Here is a 23535-nt window from a genome sequence, read left to right as displayed (position 1 = left end):
GACCATCCTACACTAAATAAGCAGATAATTTAATCTTCCAACTTCTTGAATTTGTGTGTTCTTTTATGTACACATGTTGGCTGACTGGAACAGAAGGAGGCAGGGGGTATATACGAGCAAGTATGGTTTATTATGGACAAATGGTAGAAAAATGTTACTAATATCCATAGATAAGTTCCTTAAGTCATGTAGAGAGACTGTTATTAAAAGTTTGCTTTATTTTTCTATTGAATCAAGCACTAGCTACCAGTTACAGTGCCTTCCAAACACACAGTTAGCTTTGCTTTATCAATAACCAAATAATAAACTAGGTCCCAATGGTTTTGTCCACATCTAGATTGTTCAGGTGATCAGGAACTCTTCTATTTGTGTGCTTTAGCTTTTAGTTCTTGGTTATATCTATAAAGAAAACAGAAAGAAAAATAATCATCAATAATAATAGATAAATTTATGGTAAGGAGAGAATGGAAAGCATACTCCATTTCTTCTTTCTTGGTGGTCAAGTAGCTATACAGTTGTAAACAGAATCTTCCCGGAGGGCTTACAGGTAGAAACAGGCAGAAGGGAAAGGATTCAAAGAGTTCATTTGCATCTGGATTTTGTTTCAGATAATAAGAGCACAACTGCCAAAAACTTTTTTTTTTTTTTTTTTTTTTGAGATGGAGTCTCACTCTGTCGCCCAGGCTGGAGTGTAGTGGTGTGATCTTGGCTCACTGCAAGCTCTGCCTCCCGGGTTCACGCCATTCTCCTGCCTCAGCCCCCCGAGTAGCTGGGACTACAGGCGCCCACCACCACTTCTGGCTAATTTTTTGTATTTTTAGTAGAGATGGTGTTTCACCGTGTTAGCCAGGATGGTCTCGATCTCCTGACCTTGTGGTCTGCCTGCCTCGGCCTCCCAAAGTGCTGGGATTACAGGAGTGAGCCACCATGCCCGGCCTGCCAAAAACTTTTAACAGCTTAGCTGACATATAGCTTCCTGTGCAAAAGTATTATTTTAATAAAAATATTCTCATTCTGGAATTCTACAAGAGTGTGACAAACTTGTGAACATATGTATAAAATTTAGTAAAATGTGGTCATCTAGAATTTTAAAATTTATACTCACAAAGCACCTTTCCTAAGAATAAGATCAACAGGTAAAGTAAAATATACTAAAGTAATCACTAAAGTAAAATATACTTCTAACCACTAAGGTAAAATATACTTCTGTGATGCAGGCAGGCTATTGGGTTAACAGCCTGTAAACACTTAAGTTCACAAACGCTAAGGACCATTTCCTCAATTCTCAATCCAAAGAAGTAACCACAGAGCCATAGTCTTTCCTTCCCTTCTACCATACCTTGGGCTTCATTTACTATTCCTCCTAGCTTATAATGGAATGGAGAGTAGTATAAAAGCATAAGAAGGAACTTATTCCATGAAGCCAACCATACCTCCTAGGTTTCTCAAAAGATCCTGATTTCAAATATTTGATCATAATGTCATTATCATAAATCACTGACAGTATTAACTACTGAGTAAATAGTTTAAAAATTTCCAGTGCTCATGGAACACTTTCCAGTGAAAGCAAAGACCTCACTCTACGTATCATTTCCAATACTACATAACAATACACTTAAGTTCCAATTTATTACATACAATTGAAAGTGATAAAAGGTTTACATAAGAAATTAATAAATCATAAACTGTATATGTTGTCTTAATAAAAGAGATTATGTGAGATGGTTAACCATCTAAATGATGCACAGTTAAATCTAAAAACTAGGTAACATACTGCTTAACTGGTTTTAGCCAGTTAACTAGTTAACTGGTTAACTTATTTGTAAACCCCTAGACTTTTCTAGAAATGTTAAATTTCTACTTTAGGTACTTCTTGTCTTAGCATTATATATGAATCTTTAAAAAAAATTAGTGCCATCTCCAGCCTGGGCAACAGAGCGAGACCCCGTCTCAAAAAAAAAAAAAAATCAGTGCCATCTAAGTAGCTTTTGAAACAGTTTTAAAAATATCTCTGGTAGGCTTACCTCCAAATACGAAAAAGCTGAGAGGCTCCTGCTGCCCCCACAAAGAAATTAACAGCAAACAGACTCCAATTTTTTGGAATAATTACAAGTGAGTATCTTGACCAAATAAACCCTGTTGAAACAAAATGTTACTTTAAAAAGAATACATACTGCTGCAATAACTTCAGTGAATACTTAATATTGAGTAAAGTAATTACAACAATAATGTAGGATGAGGGACAAAGAAATGCTATACTCTGAATTTTCAATAATGTTTCTGTAACTTAGTGTCACAGAAAATACTCAATTCTTACATGAAAGAGGAATCTTTAAAGTGACTATTAACTGTAATTTTCTTCCCACTTATAAAAATACGTTCATGGCAAAAACCTGAAAAGCAAAAGCCCATTCAGATACTTATTCTTTCTGTGACTCCTCCATCCATAACTTAATAACTTCCTAGACATAATACTGTTAATTCCTTTGTGTGTGGGTGTATTTCAAACACTAAGCCACTAAATAAACTGATATAAAAGAAAACAAAAATCATTTATGTTCTACAAGAAACACAGAAGATATTTATTTAATTTACCTGTAGCCATCAAAACAGCAGATTGAGCTGTGCTAAGTTTTTCTGCAGGTCTGGCCATATCAGCCAATCCAGCACACACCAACCCCTACACATTAACGCATAGAAAGAAAAAAAGTATCACGAGTGTGGAGTAATAGTTTTAACTTTAAATCAAGCACAAGACATTTTTGAGATTTCCGTAAGTTAGCAGCTATAATTTTAGTGTCCATTCATTAAGAAAATGTAGATTACAACAAAAAAAAAGCACAATGAATTAAAAAACTGCTTTTTGAACTAACTTTATTTTGTTAGGTACACTAAGCAGTCTCACATATCTGAAAGTCAGTAGTACATATATAGATAAGATGTATATGTATGCATTACACGTACATATATATTTTGGGTTTTTTTTGGTCTACCTATTTCACATATGAATTTATATACTCTTTATATATGTCAGGAACCACTAACCACTAGCATGGAAGATACCTAAAAGCTGTTAAGGTCATTTGTATAGATTCTTCCTTTGATGTTTTCTGCCAATGTTATTATTTTTAAATTAAATTAAATTTTAGATTTGGGGTATATGTGCAGGTTTGTTACATGGGTATATTGTGTGATGCTGAGGTTTGGGCTTCTAATGAATTATTTTTTAAAAGTATAAATATCAGAAAAACTTACAATTTTAGTTTTTTGGTTAGATCATTTTTTTTTTCTTTAGACAGTCTCGCTCTGTCACCCAGGTTAGAGAGCAATGGTGCGATCTAGGCTCACTGCAACCTCCACCTCCCAGTTTCAAGCAATTCTCATGCCTCAGCCCCCAAGTAGCTGGAATTACAGGAGTGTGCCAATATGCCTGGCTAATTTTTGTATTTTTAATAGAGATGGGGTTTCACCATGTTGGCCAGGCTGGTCTCAAACTCCTGACTGCAGGTGATCCGCCCGCCGCCTCAACCTCCCAAAGTGCTGGGATTACAGGCGTGAGCCACCATGCCCGGCCTTGGCTGTTACACCATTTTTCTTTAACATCAGCATATACATGGCCATTTCTCTTCTGTGTTTTTAACACTGTCTCTATTGCACTCATGCGTTTTTGCTCCCACCAGATGAGCTGTATTTTTACCAAGTCACTATGTTTGTCCCCAATCTATTTATGCCAGTTTTACTTGTTAATGTAATTTATATGATTTAATAAATTGTTTTTTTAAAAAAAAACTAAGCTGGAAATTATATAGGATGCACTGTAGTGTAATTTATCCAGGATAGAAAATGTGGAGCTCAAAAATCCATACACAAATAAAAGATTTAGCTTTAAAAAAGACTGATTGTCAATGAATATGTATTTATATCCTTTAGGTTAAAATAAAATATTTAAGGTACATAGGTTTTTGTTTTTAGGATTATCCACTTTGACCTTTATGATTAGTTGTGTGGTTTCAACTAAAGTGGTTACAAAGGACTCTACTACAGTTATATGTTTGAAGGCATATGGTCTGAGAGTCTTCATGTTATAGAACATATGTGGCTTGCAGAAGCAACTGTTATGTGTCATGTATAGAATTCTACAGATTAATTATCAAATACTCTGGGATAGTAAAACACAGTAAGAGGTACATAAGGTAAGTATCTAATAGAAGAAGTCTCCCCACCAGAGAACAAAACACAGAAGTTTCTATTGCTATGCTGTCATCTGGAGACTATGTATGATTTCAACATGTACTTAAAATAGATGTTCTTAAAGAGACAGATAGTCAAGAAGGCATTTATGAGTATATAATGCTGTCAGTATCTCACAACAGTAATGAACCAGGTCAAATAAACCCCAAAGCTATTGATAAAATCAATAAACTCCTAAACTGTGGTAAATTTGAGATCAAAGAGGCCCCTAAATTTATTGTGAATAGATGAAATCACTCAAACTCTTTTAATGATTGAATACTTCAGCAATCAATTCCACTATAAAGATATATTATTACTATGTAATTTTAAGTATAGGTAGGGAGAGAAGAAGGAAATGGTAATGTAACTTCCATTAGTATAGGGGGTTTTAGGATCTTTTCTCAATATGTAGATATGAAAAAAAAAAACTGCTCCCTAGATCTCTGTAAAATACAGCTCCCGAATCACTTATATTCTAATCTTGTCACTTTATAGTTGAAGAGACAAAATGACAAAGAGACTAAACTTGCCCAAGGCCATAAGATTGAGTCATAGCCAATTCCAACTCTAACATTCTCAACCACTTGAATTTACAACTGAGTTTCTGAATTGTTCTAACCATTTTAAAAGTACATTTAAGAGAATTACAACAGCCCATCACTCAACAACAACAAAAAACACCTTGATTAAATTAAAAAACAGGCAAAGGACTTGAATAAATATTTCTCCAAAGAATATACACAACTGACCAATAAGTACAATAAGTATATGTTCAGCATGACTAATCATTAGGGAAGTGCAAATAAAAACAAGATATCTAACACCCATTAGGTGCCTATCATAAAAACAAAAACAAAAATGCTCCCCCATCAAAAGTAACAAGTGTTGGTGAGGATGTGGAGAAATTAGAACACTTATGAATTGCTGGTAGAAATGTAAAATAATGTAGTTGCTGAGGAAAACAAAAAATATTAAGCAGAATTATCATATGATCTAGCAATTCAACTTCTGGGTGTATACTAAGAAGAATTAAAAGTATTGACTTAAACAGATACTTGTACATCAATGTTCATGGTAGCATTATTCACAACAGCAAAAATGTGGAAGCAAACCAATTGTCCAATCAACATATAGAAGAATAAACAAAATGTAAATACATACAATGGAATGCTATTCAGCATTAAAAAGAAAGGAAAGTGACACATGTGACAACATTAATGTACCTTGTGGACATTATGCTAGGAGAAATAAGCCAACTACAAAAAGACAAATACATTTTGATTCCATTTACATGAGGTACTTAGAGTAGTGAAATTCATAGAGACAGAAGGTAGAATGGTGGTTGCCAGGGACTGGGAGAAGGAGAATGGGGAATTATGGGTACAGAGACTTGCTTTTACAAGATAAAAAGGGTTCTGGAGATTGGTTAACAATGATGTAAATGTACTTAACACTACTGAACTGTACACTTTGAAAATGGTTCAGATAGTAAGTTTTATATGTATTTTACCACATTAAAAAAAAAAAGCCTACAGACCAGTGGTTTTCAAACTTTAGAGGGCATCAGAGAATCATCTGAAGAGGTTATGAAAACAGAGCTCACTGGACTCCACATCTAGAGTTTTAGATTTAGTAGGTCTGTAATGGGGCCTAACAAGTTCTCAAATGATGCCACTGCAGGTCCAGAGAGATGACACTTTGAGAAGCACAGTTATAGACCCAAACTGGCCCTTTCAACATAAAATCAATGATTTGCTACAAACAGCCACCACAATTGTTTCTTTTCAGCTAAGTAAGAACTTTAAGAAAGAAAACTTTGGGGAAGAGTAAAAGCACTGGGCTTGGAGTCAGAAGTCCTAGGTTCTCTCATTTACCAAATGCTAATATTTATATTCGAATACATCCATCTACTTTTTGAGAGTAACTTTCCTCACCTATATTTTGGTGTTAGTACCTTCAGTTCTCATACTAAATTAATAATAAAAGTTAACTTGGGTGTTCTAACTAGCTTAATGTTTTACTTAGTAATAACATTTTAGAATGAAATTTCATGTCCATATGGCGCACAATTGTTAAGTTTTTTGATAACAAGTATGTTCCCAGAAGGCCTCTTATCTAAAGAGTTCAGAAAAACTAAAGTAGATAGTTGCTTTATGTAGAAAACGATATGTCTGAGAATATTTGCCATGAAATCATCTAGACGCATACCAAGAATACTCTAAAGTATATCCTTCATAAAAGTTACTTCAAATTAGTAAATTCCTATTAAGGAATTTGTCTTTCAGTAGCTTCCGTAAAAACTCAAGACTTACCCATTTCATAATTGGAGCCCAGAAAAAAACTGTTCTGGGACCTGAAAAAAAAAAGAAAAGAAAAATTCAGGAATAAACCAAATATATTATACACGTCTTTTAACAGCTGTCACCAAATTTTAAAAACCAAAGGATTTATCAATCTATTTTTAACCACTTTTACTATGCTTTTTGCATACTTTGCATTTCAGTTAACATTTAGAGAGGCACCACAGTATCACAGTACAGTTGACCCTTGAATAACACAGGTTTGAACTGCACAGGTTCAACTGTATGCAAATTTTTTTCAGTAAATATACTGCCATATAAAAATATTTTAGGGAACCTTGATTCTAATGTACTTTCATACTAGTTTTACACTCAAGTAATACTCTCATCCCAAGTGAAAATGAACCCAGTGATAACACCCCATTTTTGTGCATTTTGGCTGAATTACTATAACAAATAGTTGGGTAATCTTAACACTAAGCAGCAAAATTTGAAAAATGTAAAAATGGCAGTTGCTTCCCTGCAATTTTTGCTTAGTATGCAGGTTTTGAAAAGTATCACCAGATAGTGCAAACTTCTTGCCTTTAGCCTTAAGTGATGGCAATGCTACACATTCTGTCTTCCACAATTTAACATAGTCCTTGATATTTTTGTCCCTCTCGAATTCACAGTATTCTTACAGCAAAACTCATTAATTCAATGTCATTTTAAAATCTACCACAGTACATTTTACATATTTTACTCTAGTTATTTGTAAATCTATGTACCTATCAAGATTATGACTTCCTCGAAGCTAGTGGCTCAATATTATTCATACTTGTACCCGTTACCTAATAGAATGTAGAATATTAAATAAAAAGGAAAGTTAGCCAGTAGAGTTGGAAGCAGTTTATACTAATATTTATTACCCTAATATATAATATGTATGTGTATATATAATATATAGATATACATATACACGTATATATATATGTACACATATACACACATATATATATACACATACAAACAACGTTTTTTTTTGTTTTGTTTTGTTTTGTTTTTTTTGAGACAGAGTCTCACTCTGTTGCCCAGGCTGGAGTGCAATGGCACAATCTCGGCTCACTGCAACCTCCACCTCCCGGGTTCAAGTGATTCTCTTGCCTTAGCCTCCCAAGTAGCTGGGATTACAGGCGCCTGCCACCACACCTCGCTAAATTTTTTGTATCTTTAATAGAGACAGGGTTTCACCATGTTGGCCAGGCTGGTCTCAAACTCCTGACCTTGTGATCTGCCCGCCTCAGCCTCCCAAAATGCTGGGATGACAGGCGTGAGCCACCGTGCCCGGCCACAAATAACTTTTAAAGTACTTTAAAATCATAAGTTGTTTTTATCAGCCTGATACTTAAATATTGATAAGTCTGGCTTATGCTTTTAATAGTTTTAAAATATGTTTGCTGATTTTCTAATTTAATCCTAAAGTCCTACAGCAATCTAAGTTTCATTTTCTCATTCTTCAGAGAAGCTGGGTATCATTAGAATAATTCTTCAAACACTAGAAAGAAGATCACGGCACAAACCCTGTCGTTCCTTGTGGGCCTACTCAGCCCATTATAATGTTAAACTTTATTTTCTCACATACATCTGGTATCTAACCATTTTTACATTTTCTTGTGTACGTTCGAATTTTCCGTATTTTAAGTTGTAGAATAAATCTAAAAACAGTGCTGAAACAGCTGGTGAGAGAATTTAAACTATCAAGGAGTTCTAAATTTTGATGTTCTTACAACTGAGTGAAAAACCTATCTATATTCAGTTTCTGTTATCCAGTTCTCTAAGCAGTATTGTTCTGGGCACAGCCACCACACACATAGAACTCTAGCCACATCTTTTTCTCTCTACAAGATAGAAAATAATTTAGTTTCTTCTTTGGTTAAGGTTGGAATTGAAGACATTTTTACGAAGGGAAAAAGGGGAATATAAAAGAAAACATGAAGCCACTGAGTTTCAGAATATATAATCCTAATTTAACTAAATCTTAGCCAGGTCAGCGGTTCTCAATCAGGAGTGTCCCCCCAGGGGCATTTTTAGTTGCCCCAACTGTGGTGCCCCAACTGCCGCAGATGCTGCTGCTGCTGCCGCTGCTGCTGCCGTCTAGTGGGTAGAGGCCTGGGATGCTGTTACACATCCTCCAATGCGCAGGACAGCCGCTCCCAGAAAGTAGAGGGTTAAGAAATCCTGGCCTCGGGCGACTGATAAGCTAGGCAAACATTCAACTAGTTTCATGCCATTTTATGGCTCTTCAGTTCATGCTGTCCCTTCTCAATATCCTGCTTAGTCTTTACCTAACTCCTATCCATCAGAAACTCATCTCAGGTTGCATCTCCTCAAGGAAGCCTTAAAAAACAAACAAACAAAAAAACTCCAGGTTAGGCTAAATTGCTCCTTCTCTTAACTACCAAAGCAGCCTGTATATTCTTCTATCATTTTCTGTTAAAATGATTATTTATGCATCTGTCACATTAACCCGAAGACAAGGTCCTTTTCTTAATCTTCCTTGACAAATAATAGGTATGTGCCAACAGAACTGAATTGGATCCACCATGTTCAGGATAGATGCTAATCAAAGATATTCAAACTTTCTGTCTGACCCAGATTTGCCTTGACACTGCTTCATCCTCAAGGCTGGAATTTGCTGTTTTCTCATCTCTAGGGACATCAGGTTCCCTTTATGCCAAGGATATATTAGATTTCACTCATTAGTTACTCTACTCTTAGACCACGGCTCTCTTCCCCTGAGTCTGATGCCATAATGCATTAATCCTATAAGTCAGTCTTTTCAAACTCTCTGGAAATTTAGGGTGAGATTCTGGGATTCCTATCATTACACCTGGTTCATTTTTCTTTGTCATACACAGTGTCTCTGGCTCATACACAGTATCAATTACTAAGTTTAGTTTTTATCCTCGCATGGAGTTTCGCTTCATCAATCAAGAGTCAGTCCGTGTATTGTTTTAGTCTCTGGCTGAATGGGTGTTCATTTTTACTCTGAACTCTTCAGCAGACTTCTCTTGTTCTATTTGAAAGCTGAAGTTTCTGTCACCCCAAAATTGTTTTCTGAGTAAAGCCTCTAGATTCTGGTTTCAAGCTTAAATGGCTGACAGGCTTAAATGGCTGATCCTTTGGGGTTAATAAATAGTCAATCTTTTCAGTAGGTTTGCCTGGTAACTAATTTACTAAACTGCCTAGAGCTAGGTAATAGTTTTACAATATTAACAACAGCCCTTCCCCACCAAACCAAACAACTGAAAAAACTTCAAACATCAAATTATGGTTGCTAGAACCTGGACCAAGAGAGGTATTTTAGTGAGTGAATAATTTTAAACTATGAAAACAAGCTCTAATTTTAGTTTAACAACTGCTATGTACTAAACAGAAAAATAGCAGTAGCCAATACATAAGGCCTTCTAAATTGCTAATTTTTCTGAGATACTAGAAGATGTGGACAAGTGACAAAAAAAATCAGTTTAATATCTATAAATGCAAACAGTGTTTTCTTAACTGTTAAAAAAAAAGGTCGGCCGGGCGCGGTGGCTCATGCCTGTAATCCCAGCACTTTGTGAGGCCGAGATGGGCGGATCACGAGGTCAGAAGATCGAGACCATCCTGGCTAACACGGTGAAACCCTGTCTCTACTAAAAATACAAAAAATTAGCCGGGCGTGGTGGCAGGCGGCTGTAGTCCCAGCTACTCGGGAGGCTGAGGCAGGAGAATGGCGTGAACCCGGGAGGTGGAGCTTGCAGTGAGCCGAGATTGCACCACTGCACTCCAGGAAAAAAAAAAAAAAAAAAAAAAAGTCACACAATGGGTTAACAACATTTTAAAGAAAACTTAACCCTTTCATTGTAGCTAATTAACATTCAATTAACATTTCTTAGCTTTTTTTTCCTGTAAGAGTAAATAATATGTCAAATAAAGCTAGACAGGTAAATTTAGACATATATAAATCAGATACAGAGGCTGTCTTCCAGAAAACAGCAATTGATCAACAGTGGATATGGTAGCGAAAAAACATTCCAACTTACTTCAACATTTCTAAACATAAAGTTTTGACAAAACAAAGCATTTAGAAATAGGTATCACTCAAATAGTGACAATACAATGTCACATGTGTCATTCTAGACCTGGAAAACACAGGCTTATGCTCTGTACAATGACACAGAACATCCTATTCTCATGGGAGAGCAAAAAAATAGATAATTATGACACGTGAAGTGATTATAATACCTTAATATTAGAATAAGCAGATGTATAAACTAACAGATACCTGGCTAACATCCATTATGATAAATGAAATAACTTGATTAGGTGGAAAATTTGAACTGCTGAAAATATACTGAAGAAAAATCTCCTCATAAGACATTAATTTATAGCCCAAGATGAAAGAAATTGTCCACATCAGACATACTATATATTCTTTTAGAAAAAGAATTAATACATTTTCATCTTGTTTCTTTGAACAGTACTACTGGATGTTGAAGAAGGCTTCCAACGCTGACAATTTAGAAACATGAAACAAGTATTTAAAATGTCTATACATTTAGGCCGGGCGTGAAGGCTTATGCCTGTAATCCCAGCAGTTTGGGAAGCGGAGGTGGGCGGATCACCAGAGGTGGGGAGTTTGAGACCAGCCTGACCACCATGGAGAAACCCCGTCTCTACTAAAAATACAAAATTAGCCGGGCGTGGTGGTGCATGCCTGTAATCCCAGCTACTTGGGAAGGTAGAGGCAGGGGAATCGCTAGAACCCAGGAGGCAGAGGCTACAGTGAGCCGAGATTGCACCATTGCACTCCAGCCTGGGCAATAAGAGCGAAACTCCGTCTTGAAAAAAGAAAAAAAAAAAGTCTATACATTTTAAACTATGAACTATGTTCAAGAATGAAAAATACTGACTATAAGTTATTTTGTGTTTTATTGCCTTATTTTTAAAGTGAAACTCATGTTTTTAAATTCTAACTTTTCATAGAATTTGAGAAATTCTACAAGTGAATATCATAAGCAAATAATAACAGACATAAATTTTCAAATTAACAAATTTAGTTGCCTTGAACTTCAATGAACCTATTAATAAACTGACATAAACTTACTTCCTAATTTGCTTATTTGAGAGAAATTACTGTTAATAAAATATTATATGAATCCTACCCAGAAAGTAGGCCACCTATCGTATATATGATTCCCTCCCTAAGTAAAGACTAACTTTTTGGAACAGAATAGGTAATTTTTACTCTCAAGCACATATACACACTTACAAATACTGGATTGAGGTATTCACTATATCCCTCTGTGAAAAATAAAGTTTCTTACTGAATGCTAAGAGGTCATAAAATCACTACATTTCCCTACCTCTTCCCATCCCTTTCATGCCATTCCTTTATGGTTTGTTACTTTTTAACACCCCTCTTAATTCCTTACATTACACAAGTTCACCTGTTTGCTATCATGTGACAAACTGGATACAAATCCTTAGAATATGTAAAGGTTAATCTTCGACATGGATACTGACGGCCAAAAAATCATTCATTTTTATTTGTGCCAAAGCTAGTTCTGATTTAACACTAAGAACATGACTAAGCTACCATTTTAGAGCCATATAATTTTAATATTTTCCACAATGCCTTGGAAATAGCTATCACTAAAATAGTACCCAAAACATCATGGGTAGATAATGTTTTTAAAAATGTTGACTGAAAATACACTTTGGTTTGAAATTCCAGAGTAAAGAACAGGTAAAGAGACTAAAATAGCTAAGATGCATTGTAGGGATGATACGTTTTAAATTTACTTATTTCTTCAGGTACAAAGAATCAGTTACTTTTAGATTTAGAAAGACTGTTGAAATCATCTACTGTAGGCACTCATAAACCAGGCAAATGAGGCCCAGTAAACAATTACTTGTTTAAAATAAATAATCCAGCAAGGATAAAAAACTAGATCCCTAAATCCTAATCTAACAATAATTATATGACTTTCCCCAATGAAATCTGAGTTTCCTGAAGGTTCTGAATGTAAGAAAAGTCCTAAGAGAATACCAAATTATAGATTATTAGCTGGAGAAGACTTTAAGGAAAGTCCAAGCTCCCTCATTTTTATAAATGAAAAAGATGAGGCACTTACAAGTTAAGTAATTTGTCTTACACTCAGGAGAGTTCTGGATAGAGCAAGGACTAGAACACAGTTTCTTTGATCCTAGTCCTCTTTCTACTATACCATACTGCACTTTAAACATATTTCATTCTCTGTTATAAGAAAAATTAATATTTTTACATGACCTGGAAATGATAAACTATTTATAGCTTAGGGCTTTCTTCTCCTTTAGCACATCTGCATAAACAGTTCTAATTTCTTAAAATTAGTTTAAAAGCAGGATAGCACACAAAAAATATGTTAAGTGTTGAACAACTGCATCAAGGATGATAATCTGCTCTGTTGCCCAGGCTGGACTGAGTGCAGTGGCGCGATCTTGGCTCACTGCAACCTCCGTCTTCCGGGTTCAAGCAATTCTCCTGCCTCACCCTCCAGTGTAGCTGGGATTACAGGTGCGCACCACCATGCCCAGCTAAATTTCGTATTTTTAGTAGAGACAGGGTACCACCATGTTGGCCAGGCTGGTCTCGAACTCCTGATTTCAGGTGATCCACACGCCTCGGCCTCCCAAAGTGCTGGGATTACAGGTGTGAGCTACCACGCCGAGCTGATATTCCTTTTCATGAATTCTTCTGAGAATACAAACTCTGTGTGGGTGGGTTTCGTTATGTTATCCACTGATTTATCCTGAGTGCCAGAACAGTGTCTAATATACAATAGGCCCTCAATAAATATTGAATAATTCAACCTTCTTGGTAGCTGATTGTTTGAAGATACTCTATTTTTCACCAATATTTTACAATTGTATTTGAAATTCTAATCTTACATCTATTTTAGTTATCTCTTAACTTTAAATAAGAGTTATTACTTTAAAAAATAATATATGTATATTTAGTGTAAATATTTAAACATAATATATTAAATATACACTTAAGAATATATATGGACATATATTAATATCTTAGACTGGCATTAAGATTCTTCACTGACAATCTGTGGCAACAAAATAAGTTCTAACAGAGATGCTAAAGAACTGTGTAATTCAAACTACCTAGGTACGTACACTCATTATTTGATCCACATTAGATTTTATTTACATATAATAGAACAATATATATTTGCACTAAGCTGTATTTAACCATCTATTGTAACATCAATTCTCTTAGCATTGAATATAAAATTTTTATGATACAGATATTTCCTTATAAACACTGATAACATTGGTTCATTTAGTTTATTTTTATTTAAAAAGAAATATCCTCTAGGTCTTTAAAATTAAACAAGCTAATTATCTAGGAAAAATGCAAATATTATTCTTATTTAAAGTAACTTTTCCCATGAGTCTTCAGAGGGAACCCATGTAATGTTGAGAATGATATTCTCAGCACCAGCACATTAAGCACTGCAACAAGTTTCACAAACTATTTTTTCAAAAGCTCTTCCATGTAAGCCAAAATGTAATTCAGTAAAAGGAGAGCTATAATGCGTTAAAATGATATGGTTCAGATAGCTGTTTTTGGGACTAACTTCACCAAAGGATAGTTTTTAGACTCTTTAGAGCTGTGGTCTTCCAGCTCCTCTTGAACATATGCCCTATCAGTAAAAAACAATTTGAGCATACATCCTGTTTATAAATCATTTATATATTTATAAATTATATAGAATTACTGCAATAATATATTTTTGTATTATAGAATGTATACACAATGAAAAATTTAAGTGGATGAAATAACAGTAAACGTTACTGGAAGTTCTATAATTTTCTTCCTACATTCCAGTGTTTCATTGTGTGCACCCCTTGGGATGACTTACCCCATTTTGGAACTCACAAATACAAATAAATGACACTCCTCCACTGATAATTTTTTTGTTTTCCTTAACTAAGCTTTTAAGAAAACATTGGGCCGGGTGTGGTTGCTCACACCTGTAATCCCAGCACTTTGGGAGGCCAAGGCAGGTGGATCACCTGAGGTCAGGAGTTTGAGACCAGCCTGGCCAACATGGGGAAACCCCGTCTCTACTAAAAACACAAAAATTAGCTGAGCATGGTGGCATGTGCCTGTAATCCCAGCTACTCAGGAGGCTGAGGCAGGAGAATTGCTTGAACCCAGGAGGCCAAGGTTGCAGTGAGCCCAGATCACACCACTGCACTCCAACCTAGGGAACAGAGCAAGACTCTGTCTCAAAAAAAAAAAAAAAAAGAAAAAAAGAAAAGAAAAGAAAAGAAAAAAAACAACACTGGGCAACATAACTTCAAGATTATTTCTTTGACAAACACTGGAGTACAGCTATGCAACTGGCTAGGGTGGAGTCACATATTTTTATAGTCAGGTGGGGGATAATGCGGGGACTGACATCCTTTTTGTGAGTTGAGGAACTTGACCAGGACACACATTTGGCTAGAACTCTATTCCTTCTCTACAGTGGCAGATCATGACATGCCAGCAAAAACACATAGGCAAACGGATAATGAGAGCCTCAAAATTCTGGCTCACAGGTCAGAGATGCAATACTGTAACTAAAATATGTATCTATACATAAAAACACATTCTTTTTTTTTTTTTTTTTTTTTTGAGACAGAACCTCGCTCTGTTGCCAGGCTGGAGTGCAATGGCACGATCTTGGCTAACTGCAACCTCCACCTCCTGGTTTCAAGTGATTCTCCCGCTTCAGCCTCCCAAGTAGCTGAGATTACTGGCACCCGCCACTACGCCCGGCTAATTTTTGTATTTTAGTAGAGATAGGGTTTCATCATGTTGGTCAGGCTGGTCTCAAACTCCTGACCTCAGGTGATCCACCCACCTCAGCCTCCCAAAGTGCTGGGATTACAGGTGTGAGCCACCGCGCCTGGCTAAAAACACATTCTTGTTACCTGTCGAGACATACGGTGTCAGTGATAAAATTAAATCTCAAAAATCTAGAATCAGCAATGTATGATTTCCAACTGTTAATATTGTAGCATTTCATATCATTTAATAAACTCCTTGTAGGTGAATCTAGACAAATGTTTCAATGACAATTCAATAACAAATACTGTTAGGCAAAATAGTATGCAAAATCCTTGAATATTCACTCTGGATAACTCTTAAGACAATAATCAGTGTTTCCTTAGATTTTATTCAATACTCATCAGTCAACATATTTTTCAAGCTCCTCCATTTCTACACTGGTGTGCCTCCAACTTGTCGATCATAAATAATTCTGCTGTAATAGATATTCTTACTCTGTATGTTGCTCAAATTTTAGAACTGACAGTTATTGAGAGTCTAAGTGCAAACGCTGTGCTACATGTTTTAGAGACATTAGATCATCTGATTTTCACAACAATCCTGAAATGATTACAATTACTCCCATTTTATAGATGAGATAACTAAGGCAGGAATTTAGGGTCAAGGTCACACAGCCAAGACTGAAACGTAGGTCTATTTCCCTTCAAAGCCTAGCTCCTTTTACTACACTGAAAAAGGGGGTTAAAATAACTGAACGAATCCAAGGATTTTCAGGTGAAATGCACATCCTGCAAGTGAAAGGTAATTCCTCTTCATTCTGAAAGCTGAGTAGTATTTTAAGCAGTAATTACAGGTGGCTAAAAACTAAAGGCTTGGAAAGGATCAAGGTAAGACTACCCTCCAATTTTGTATTATTTTAAGTAGTTTAAAATTACTCTTACTCTGCCATGCCCTTATCCTACAGCTAAAACACAAAGCTTATGAAGGTCAGGGTTGACTTCACATTCAGTTGACTCTGTAAAGCCCAGATTATCACAAAAAGCATAGCTCAACCCTCCTTCCCGAAAATCTTTGCCACAAAACACAGCATAATTCCAAAAAAATTGAATGTTAAAAGAACTAAAAGGCAAATAAACAAAAACTTTTTAAATCGGTAACAAACTGTCCTTAATGATCAGTTTTATAATGGGTTCAATGTTGCAGTAAATAATATTAAGGGTTAGAGTATAATCCAGATGTTCAATTCATTCCATTATCAAACTGGAAATCAGATTTAGTAACCAGTTCAGACTCCAGAGAGCTGGTTCATAATCAGATAATGGGGGAACTAGACAACTTTCCTAATGATACCAACTGCAGAATACAGATTTTAACTATGTAGGAGAATAAAAGCCACTTTTCGGGTAGCACTTCAGTCTTTCAATTTACAACACATTTTCTAGTTTGCCAAGTCTTAGGCTTGAAACAGACCTCAGAATATATCTGATGTTAGCCCCTAGCAAATAAGTATTATTACAACTCACTTTATAGAAGAGGTAACAGAATTCTAGATCTTTAATAAAGGGATTGGAATCTTTCAGTTTCTTACAGAGTTTTTTTTTTTTTTTCAACCACAAGAACACAGTTTTCCAGTAGGCAAAGAGAGATGTAACGTTTACTGAGCATTTACAAAGAGTCAAGCACATATGTTATCTGTCATTCTCATAGACCGCGTATTACACAAACAGAGATCTAGGCTTTTGCTCAAGGTCACAGCTATAAGTGGTAGAAGAGAATGATATCCAGGTCTGTCCACACAAAAAGCTCTGGGTAGAGCTTGTTCAACAATTTCATAAATAAGGATAGACTTAAAAAAACACACTGGACCTATGGGATGAGAAATGACACTGACTCAAGCCTGGATGAAGTAAAGCATGCAGTTTGGGGGAGGGCTCAGTCTGCAGGCCTCTGCCAGCAGCAGCTGAAGAAAGTGACCTTTACTCCAAACCCTACAGTGCGACAAACCACCCATCCAGCTCTGCCTAGCGTGGGTTAATATGCCACAATTCGAAAAGAGAAAGAGAATGAGTGTTTCATGGTGGCCCCAGACAGTTTGGTGGCCGCAGAAGTTGAGAAGGCTCAAATCTGGAGATCAGGTTTGGGTTGGAGTCGTGCGTAAGGGAGCGGATGTCACATAGGTGGGGAAGGGAGCTGACTTGAGATACGTTGGCTTAGGAAGAGATGTTGCAGGAGAGAGGGTGAAATGCACAGGCTAGGAGAGTAGACGGCTTCACTTGAAGGGAAGGGGTTGGGGCTGTGGATGCCTCTAGAGGCAGTTGTCAGAGGGCCTCTAAAAGGTCCATTTTAGAGGAAGCGAGAAGGAAGGTCTCGATAAGGAGCCATTCAGGGTCCATTACCTGCTGGATGGTTGTACAACGGCCTCAATTTCTCGGGCAGCATCAGCTCCACTTTATCGAGGAGCCGGTGGTAGGTGGCCCGCAGGCCTCGGGCACCGGCGGCCGACATCGCCGCCGAGGGATCGTTGGCAGCCGGGTGGGAGCGTGGCTGTGTTCTCGTCCCTGGCTGACAACGAAGGGGAGCTAGTCACTTTTCCTGCCACGACGACTCGCGTCCGCCTCTCGCCTGGAGTACCCTTCCCGCGGCTTTCCCTGCCCGCTGTGAACCGAAAAGCTGCGGCCCGCGCCCCGCGAAGGTTGAGGGGGCGGAGGCTGCCGACTGCCAGCCCCTGGTCCGCCTCCGGCCCCCGGCAGGAGAGAGAGAGAGGAGGAGCCATGGCAACAGGTGCCAAAATAATCACCTCACCAACTCCGCGCTGCGCCCTGCTGGCAGCGCGCTTGCGCAGGCCGAGCTGCCCGCCATGATTGGCCCGCCCCGAGGCGCGGGCGGGGTCGAGCGGAAACCTACTCCTTCTCCCCGTGCCCTCGAGGCCATGTTGGAGAAGGGAAAGTGAAGCTGCGCTGGTTCTACTGCCCTTTCACTTTGATTAAGCAGGCCCGTAGTTAAAATGGGTTTTTGGGCCTTCAGTGCCTAAAGATGATGCCGCACAATTCTCTTGCTTCTTTTGACTGGAGACTCGTGAGCGAGAGACTACAGAATTGAGTAGCTTTTCTCTCTACTCGTCTTTTATCCCTAGTGACTTAAGGATCTGGTTAGAGTGGCCCGAATGCATTCTTCCAGGGTGAGGGCAGCCGCGGAACACACCAGCCTCAGTCCCCAGGGTGGTCGTCATCTCGCGAGAAAGGGTTGGCGGGGAGGGTATCCAGGACGAGGAGAGGGAGGAGTCGCCATCGCCTCCGCCTCCGCCTCCTCCTGTTGGAGGGGGGCTGAGGGAGGAGACTGTTGCTGATCTTTGGATGTTCTGGTTAGTCTAAGGAGAGTATGAGGCGAGCTCCGGCCCGGGTGCGGCCGGGCTTCGGGGGCCCAGGCGCCGCTGCTGCCACCGCCATCTAACGCTGCGCCCTGGAGTCCCGGCGCGCGGATGGTGCCGGTGCGGCTCGGGTGTTGAAACGGGTGTCCCCTCCCCCTCCTCCCCTCCCCCACGCGGTGGTCTCCCCTCCCACCCGGCTCAGGCAGAGCCATGTCTCGGGGTGGCTCCTGCCCACACCTGTTGTGGGACGTGAGGAAAAGGTCCCTCGGGCTGGAGGACCCGTCCCGGCTGCGGAGTCGCTACCTGGGTGAGCGGGGGCCCCGGGGCGGAGGCGCTGAGGTCGCCGCCTAGAGTGGGGGAGGGGGCACGCTGCCGGGTCTGTTGGAGGTGGGACGGCGTCTCGGTGGGGGCGCCCGGAGACTCTAGGGTGTTGGGTGGGGCCTTGGTCGCCGAATCCCGTGCCGGTGCCTCCCCCAGTCAAGCCCCCTGTGCATGCTGCCAGCCGCCGCCCTTGCTGGGTTTTTCTCGGAGGGCCGGGCCGTGGGCAGAAGGTACTGGCTTGTAAAGGTGTTGGGGTCGCTAACGGGTTGGGACTCGGGGGACTTGCGGAACCTCCAGGAGCTGCCGCGTTTAGAGCAAAAGTTAGCTCTTTTGCTCTTTTCCAGCGCGCTTTCCCCGCTCAGCCGAAGAACCTAAGTTGTTGCCCACCCTCTCCTTCAATCTCCAGAGGGTTTAGGTGTCGGCTGCGACGCGTTGACCACCCTCAGGGACTTCACGCTCCAGGCAGAATCCGTGTAAACTGTTTTTGCGGCGCTGAGCCAAAACCTAAAAGTGATAGCTGAGCTCTCCCCACCCCCGCGCGCTCTCCCAGTTCCACTCTGCTCTTCAGTTCGTTTTGACCGCTTAAAGGTGGTGTAGGGTTTCACGTTCCTCTTCCCACCCCTGGAAAACACACTTGGCATTTACAGTTTCGTAGTTAAGCTTTCTAAAAACAACCTTCAGTACTTGGGGGAACAGTATTCCACTTTTTTCGTTTTGCATAACATTTTTTTTTTTTTTTGAGGATTCTAGGTCACGCCCGAGTCAACTAAAAAGTTTGGTTTCTTAAAAATGGACGTACTTAGTAAAGGTCTTTTTTGTTTGTTCCTGTATACTCTTCATTACTCTTTCTTTCTATTTGGAGATACGGCAAACAACATCATAAAATTTTTTTCTTTCCAGTTTTGCCACTTGCTAGTTAAAAAGTGTTTGTTGCTGTCATTTGTTTTTTGATTTCAAGTAAAGAGAAGAAAATGAAATCTCATTACAACCAACAGTTCTGGTTTGTAAATTATTTAAGAAAAGTTAGCATGCAATTTTTTAATTCTTGCTTTTTAGTGTCTCAAGTAAAATACGAATACATTTTGTTTATAAAAACTCAATAAAAATGAAGCAAAAATCCCTTTGATCCCTCCCATTCAATTTCACTCCGCCACCCTTAGAAATAATATTTTCTGTTTTCTGAATATTCTTCCAGACCTTTTTGTTTGCATTCTTACAAGTACATATGTACATGTACAAATGCTGGGGTGTGTGTGTGTTTGTGTGTGTGTGTATGAGAGAGACACCTGAATGCATGGTGTCATATTGTAAACATTGTTTTCGCTTCTCCACATTTTGGAGATCTTTCCATGGCAGTAAAAATAGATTGATTCTGTCTTCTAAATTATTACATAGTAGGTAACATTATGAAGTACCATAGGGTACTCAACCTTTCTTCTTTAAGTGGACGTTCGCCCTTACAGCATTTTAATGAACATCATTCTACAAGCTTCTGTGCATTTGTTGTAGGATAAGTACCTAGAGTGGTGATTAATCATTTTAAAATTGAACATAGCTAGAGTCTGGTTTTTTAAACTATTTACCAAAAAAAGTGTGCAGTATTTCTTTTAGAATTTATTTGCGGAGAAAGAAAATTTTAGCTTAATAAAACAAACGTTAACATTGTTTTGCATGGATACATTTATAATTTGGTCCTTTATCTCAGTTGGACAGTTTAAGTACTTGTATATAGTTCTATATTTTAGTGTTTTCTTTTGGTTCAGTTACTTCAGCTATATCTACAAACGAGTTAATTAAAATATAACAAAACCATATACCTGCTTTTCCCCCTCCTACTCCAACTCCCTAATGGAAATAGAATTTGTGTATTGGGTCTAGGGGAATTGAAGGGTTCACTGACTATATTAGAAAGCCTGAATTACAGTTTTTCAAATGTGTATGTATACATACAGGGAGTTCTTTATCTTAAATAATATTTTAGATATGATAATATATACTCTTAAAATAGGACTTTTTGGAATGACTTCCTTTAAAAGTGGTTTTCTAAGTACTTGAAAATACTTCTTGAAAGTATCGAAACTTGAAAATGTTTGCAAAGAACTAATTTATTGGCCTTTACCCTTAGTAGACCTTTACACTGTTATTCAACTCTTCTATACTACAGTGCTAATCCTGGCTTTGCATTCAGGAAACAGCAAAATCCACATTGGTAGTGTTTGAATTAGTGATGGTTTTTTTTAAAAAATGACTTTCCCTCCCAGTTTTATTGGGGTATAATTGACAATTAAAAATTGTTATATTTAAGGTGTAGGACTTGATAACTTCATATACAATCAAGTTAATTAACATATCCATCATGTCACATAATTACCATCTTTTTTTGTGTGTGGCGATAAAATGACTTTATTATTATTATTAATTTTATTTTTTTATTAGATAAAATGACTTTTTAAAGTACAGTACTCTTGGCCGGGCGCGGTGGCCTATGCCTGGAATCCCAGCACTTTGGGAGGCCAAGGCGGGTGATCACTTGAGGTCAGGAGTTTGAGACCGGCCTGGCCAACATGGTGAAACCCTGGTCTTTACTAAAAATACAATAATTAGCCGGGAGTGGTGGCGTACGCCTGTAGTCTCAGCTCCTTGGGCGGCTGAGGCAGGAGAATAGCTCGAACTTGGGAGGTGGAGGTTGCAGTGAGCCAAGATTGTGCCACTGCACTCCAGCCTGGGCGACAGAGGGAAACTCTGTGTCATAAATAAATAAATAAATAAATAAAATAAAGTATGGTACACTTATAAAGCCTTCCATTTAAAAGTCAAATTCCAAGCTAGGATTTTCCTAAGGAAGTAGATTCCTTTTTTAAAAGACTTCAATATTTAAACATTATGATTGTCTATCTACAGGGTTGTAGATTTAAGTATTTTTCTGATACATTTTCATTATTTGTATTTCTACAGATTTTTTAGCAGTGAATTACTGCTAAATAGTAAAATTGGGATAGAACAAATGGATAAATTTTTCTTGTAGCATTTACATTTCCAGTTATTTCACCATAGCATGTGCCCTTTCAATGGTAATATTCAAGCTTTGTAATTGATTTTACTTAAACTGATTAATTACCTCCTTTCTTCCCATCAAAGAAAATTATACTTCACAAAACTTCCTATTATGTTGTGGGAATGAAGATGAATAATTTCCCAGATGTTATTTATGATTAAAAGATATGATTACTTAGAGCTCCCAAATCCACAAGATTCACCTGGGCCAATGGAGTGTTGTTTTAGACTAGCATGGATTTAGAGGATAGGCCAGGGATTTTAATCTTTGTGAGCCCTATCTAAATTTCAATGTAGGATTCTTTTTTTTGGCGGGAGGCGGGGGGCAGGGTGAGGCAGGGTTTTGCTCTGTCCCCCAGGCTGGTGTGCAGTGGCACCCTCATGGCTCACTGCAGCCTCCACATCCTGGGCTCAAGGCCATCCTCCCACCTCAGCCTCCTGGAATTTTTTTTTTTTTAAAAGAATAATTATCAAAGTCAGAGATACCTGTAGGTTTAAATGTTTAAATGTAGTAGTTTCTCAAATTACTGTATACTAGGTGTACAGTAGTGCTTTTGGAAATCAGTGATTTATTAGCCACACAGATTTTATTATCCCATATATATACGGTTTTGTAAAGATAAACATTGTTAATAAAAGAAACTATTATTTCAATACATTGCTTGTTTCTACTCATATTTCTTTCCTTTTGGACAGACACTCCTACAACTTTCTAACCCTTCTAAATTAAAAGATAGTAATTGATAAAAAAGTAATTTTAAGGTACTTCTCAAGGGAGTTATTTATTATAATGTATAAAATGTGTAAATTATGATTAGGCAGCCAGTGACAATTTTTTAGTGGAGATTGAATCTCATCTTTTTGTAAGGGGTTTATGAAGTCAGTGTCCTTTGAATGTCATTAGAGTCAGTATGTACTGAAATGGATAATTTTGCGTGTAGATTACTCTTTAGTGCATCTTGAATACATCTGCATTCTAGATTACCAGGTTCTACATAATATGTTGCCAAGTTACAGTACATTTATTATATGAAGATTAGTAACTTCTGACTTTTGCCTCTTTTTTTAGCCATTGGGGAAAAGTTAGTGAAATATTTGTATTTTGTTTCTTTAGTCTTGAAATTTCAGTGAAAGCTGAAAAATGTATGATTTTAGTATTGAAAAATGACAGTCAATTGTGACAAACGTAAGATATACTGATAATTCCTTAAGGCAGGACACCAAAGGCATATAAGTAATCATAACAACCATAGACAGTATGATAGCTCTATTGTGGGTTTCATTGCTTCCTAAAATAGGATGAATCAAGTTATAAGTGCTTAGAAGGTTTAGAAGCTTCTGGTAGCATGGAGCTTATGTTACAAGTATGCTTTAGGTCAGTGTTTTTAAAATGTTTTAAAAAT

At 37.9% G+C, this 23535-nt stretch overlaps 2 protein-coding genes across 25 annotated transcripts in view; one reads left to right on the top strand and one right to left on the bottom strand.

Moving 5' to 3' along the window:
• Window positions 1-111: 111 nt before the first annotated feature.
• Window positions 112-19171, bottom strand: MPC2 (mitochondrial pyruvate carrier 2). Of its 3 annotated transcripts, none has more exons than XM_055365455.2 (6): window positions 19061-19171; window positions 17787-17952; window positions 6546-6586; window positions 2596-2680; window positions 2025-2136; window positions 112-399 (listed from the first exon to the last, which is right to left on the bottom strand). In XM_055365455.2, exons 2-6 carry the CDS (start codon window positions 17893-17895, stop codon window positions 363-365), a joined length of 384 nt encoding a protein of 127 aa, XP_055221430.1. In that variant the 5' UTR covers window positions 17896-17952; window positions 19061-19171; the 3' UTR covers window positions 112-362. The 3 variants fall into 3 exon arrangements, with proteins under 3 accessions (XP_055221430.1, XP_018881796.1, XP_063549255.1); XM_019026251.3 differs by having other exon boundaries at window positions 18995-19129; XM_063693185.1 differs by lacking the exon at window positions 19061-19171 and adding an exon at window positions 18188-18258.
• DCAF6 (DDB1 and CUL4 associated factor 6) overlaps window positions 18323-23535 on the top strand; it is a 135000-nt gene continuing 129787 nt past the window's right edge. For 10 of the 22 annotated variants that reach the window (XM_019026242.3, XM_055365308.2, XM_019026237.3 and 7 more), the window contains exon 1: window positions 18323-19064. In XM_019026242.3, the coding sequence (XP_018881787.3) occupies window positions 18968-19064 (97 nt within the window). In that variant the 5' untranslated portion in view covers window positions 18323-18967. Of the gene's footprint in view, window positions 19065-19135; window positions 19309-23535 lie in introns of those variants that run through there. The other 12 variants (XM_055365350.2, XM_055365338.2, XM_055365281.2 and 9 more) reach the window with 8 other exon arrangements.

Source organism: Gorilla gorilla, chromosome 1, assembly GCF_029281585.2.
Source record: "Gorilla gorilla gorilla isolate KB3781 chromosome 1, NHGRI_mGorGor1-v2.1_pri, whole genome shotgun sequence".
Classification (NCBI taxonomy): Eukaryota; Metazoa; Chordata; class Mammalia; order Primates; family Hominidae; genus Gorilla; species Gorilla gorilla.
The sequence above is the reverse complement of the archived record's forward strand: the minus strand, read 5'-3'. Positions and strand labels throughout refer to the sequence as shown.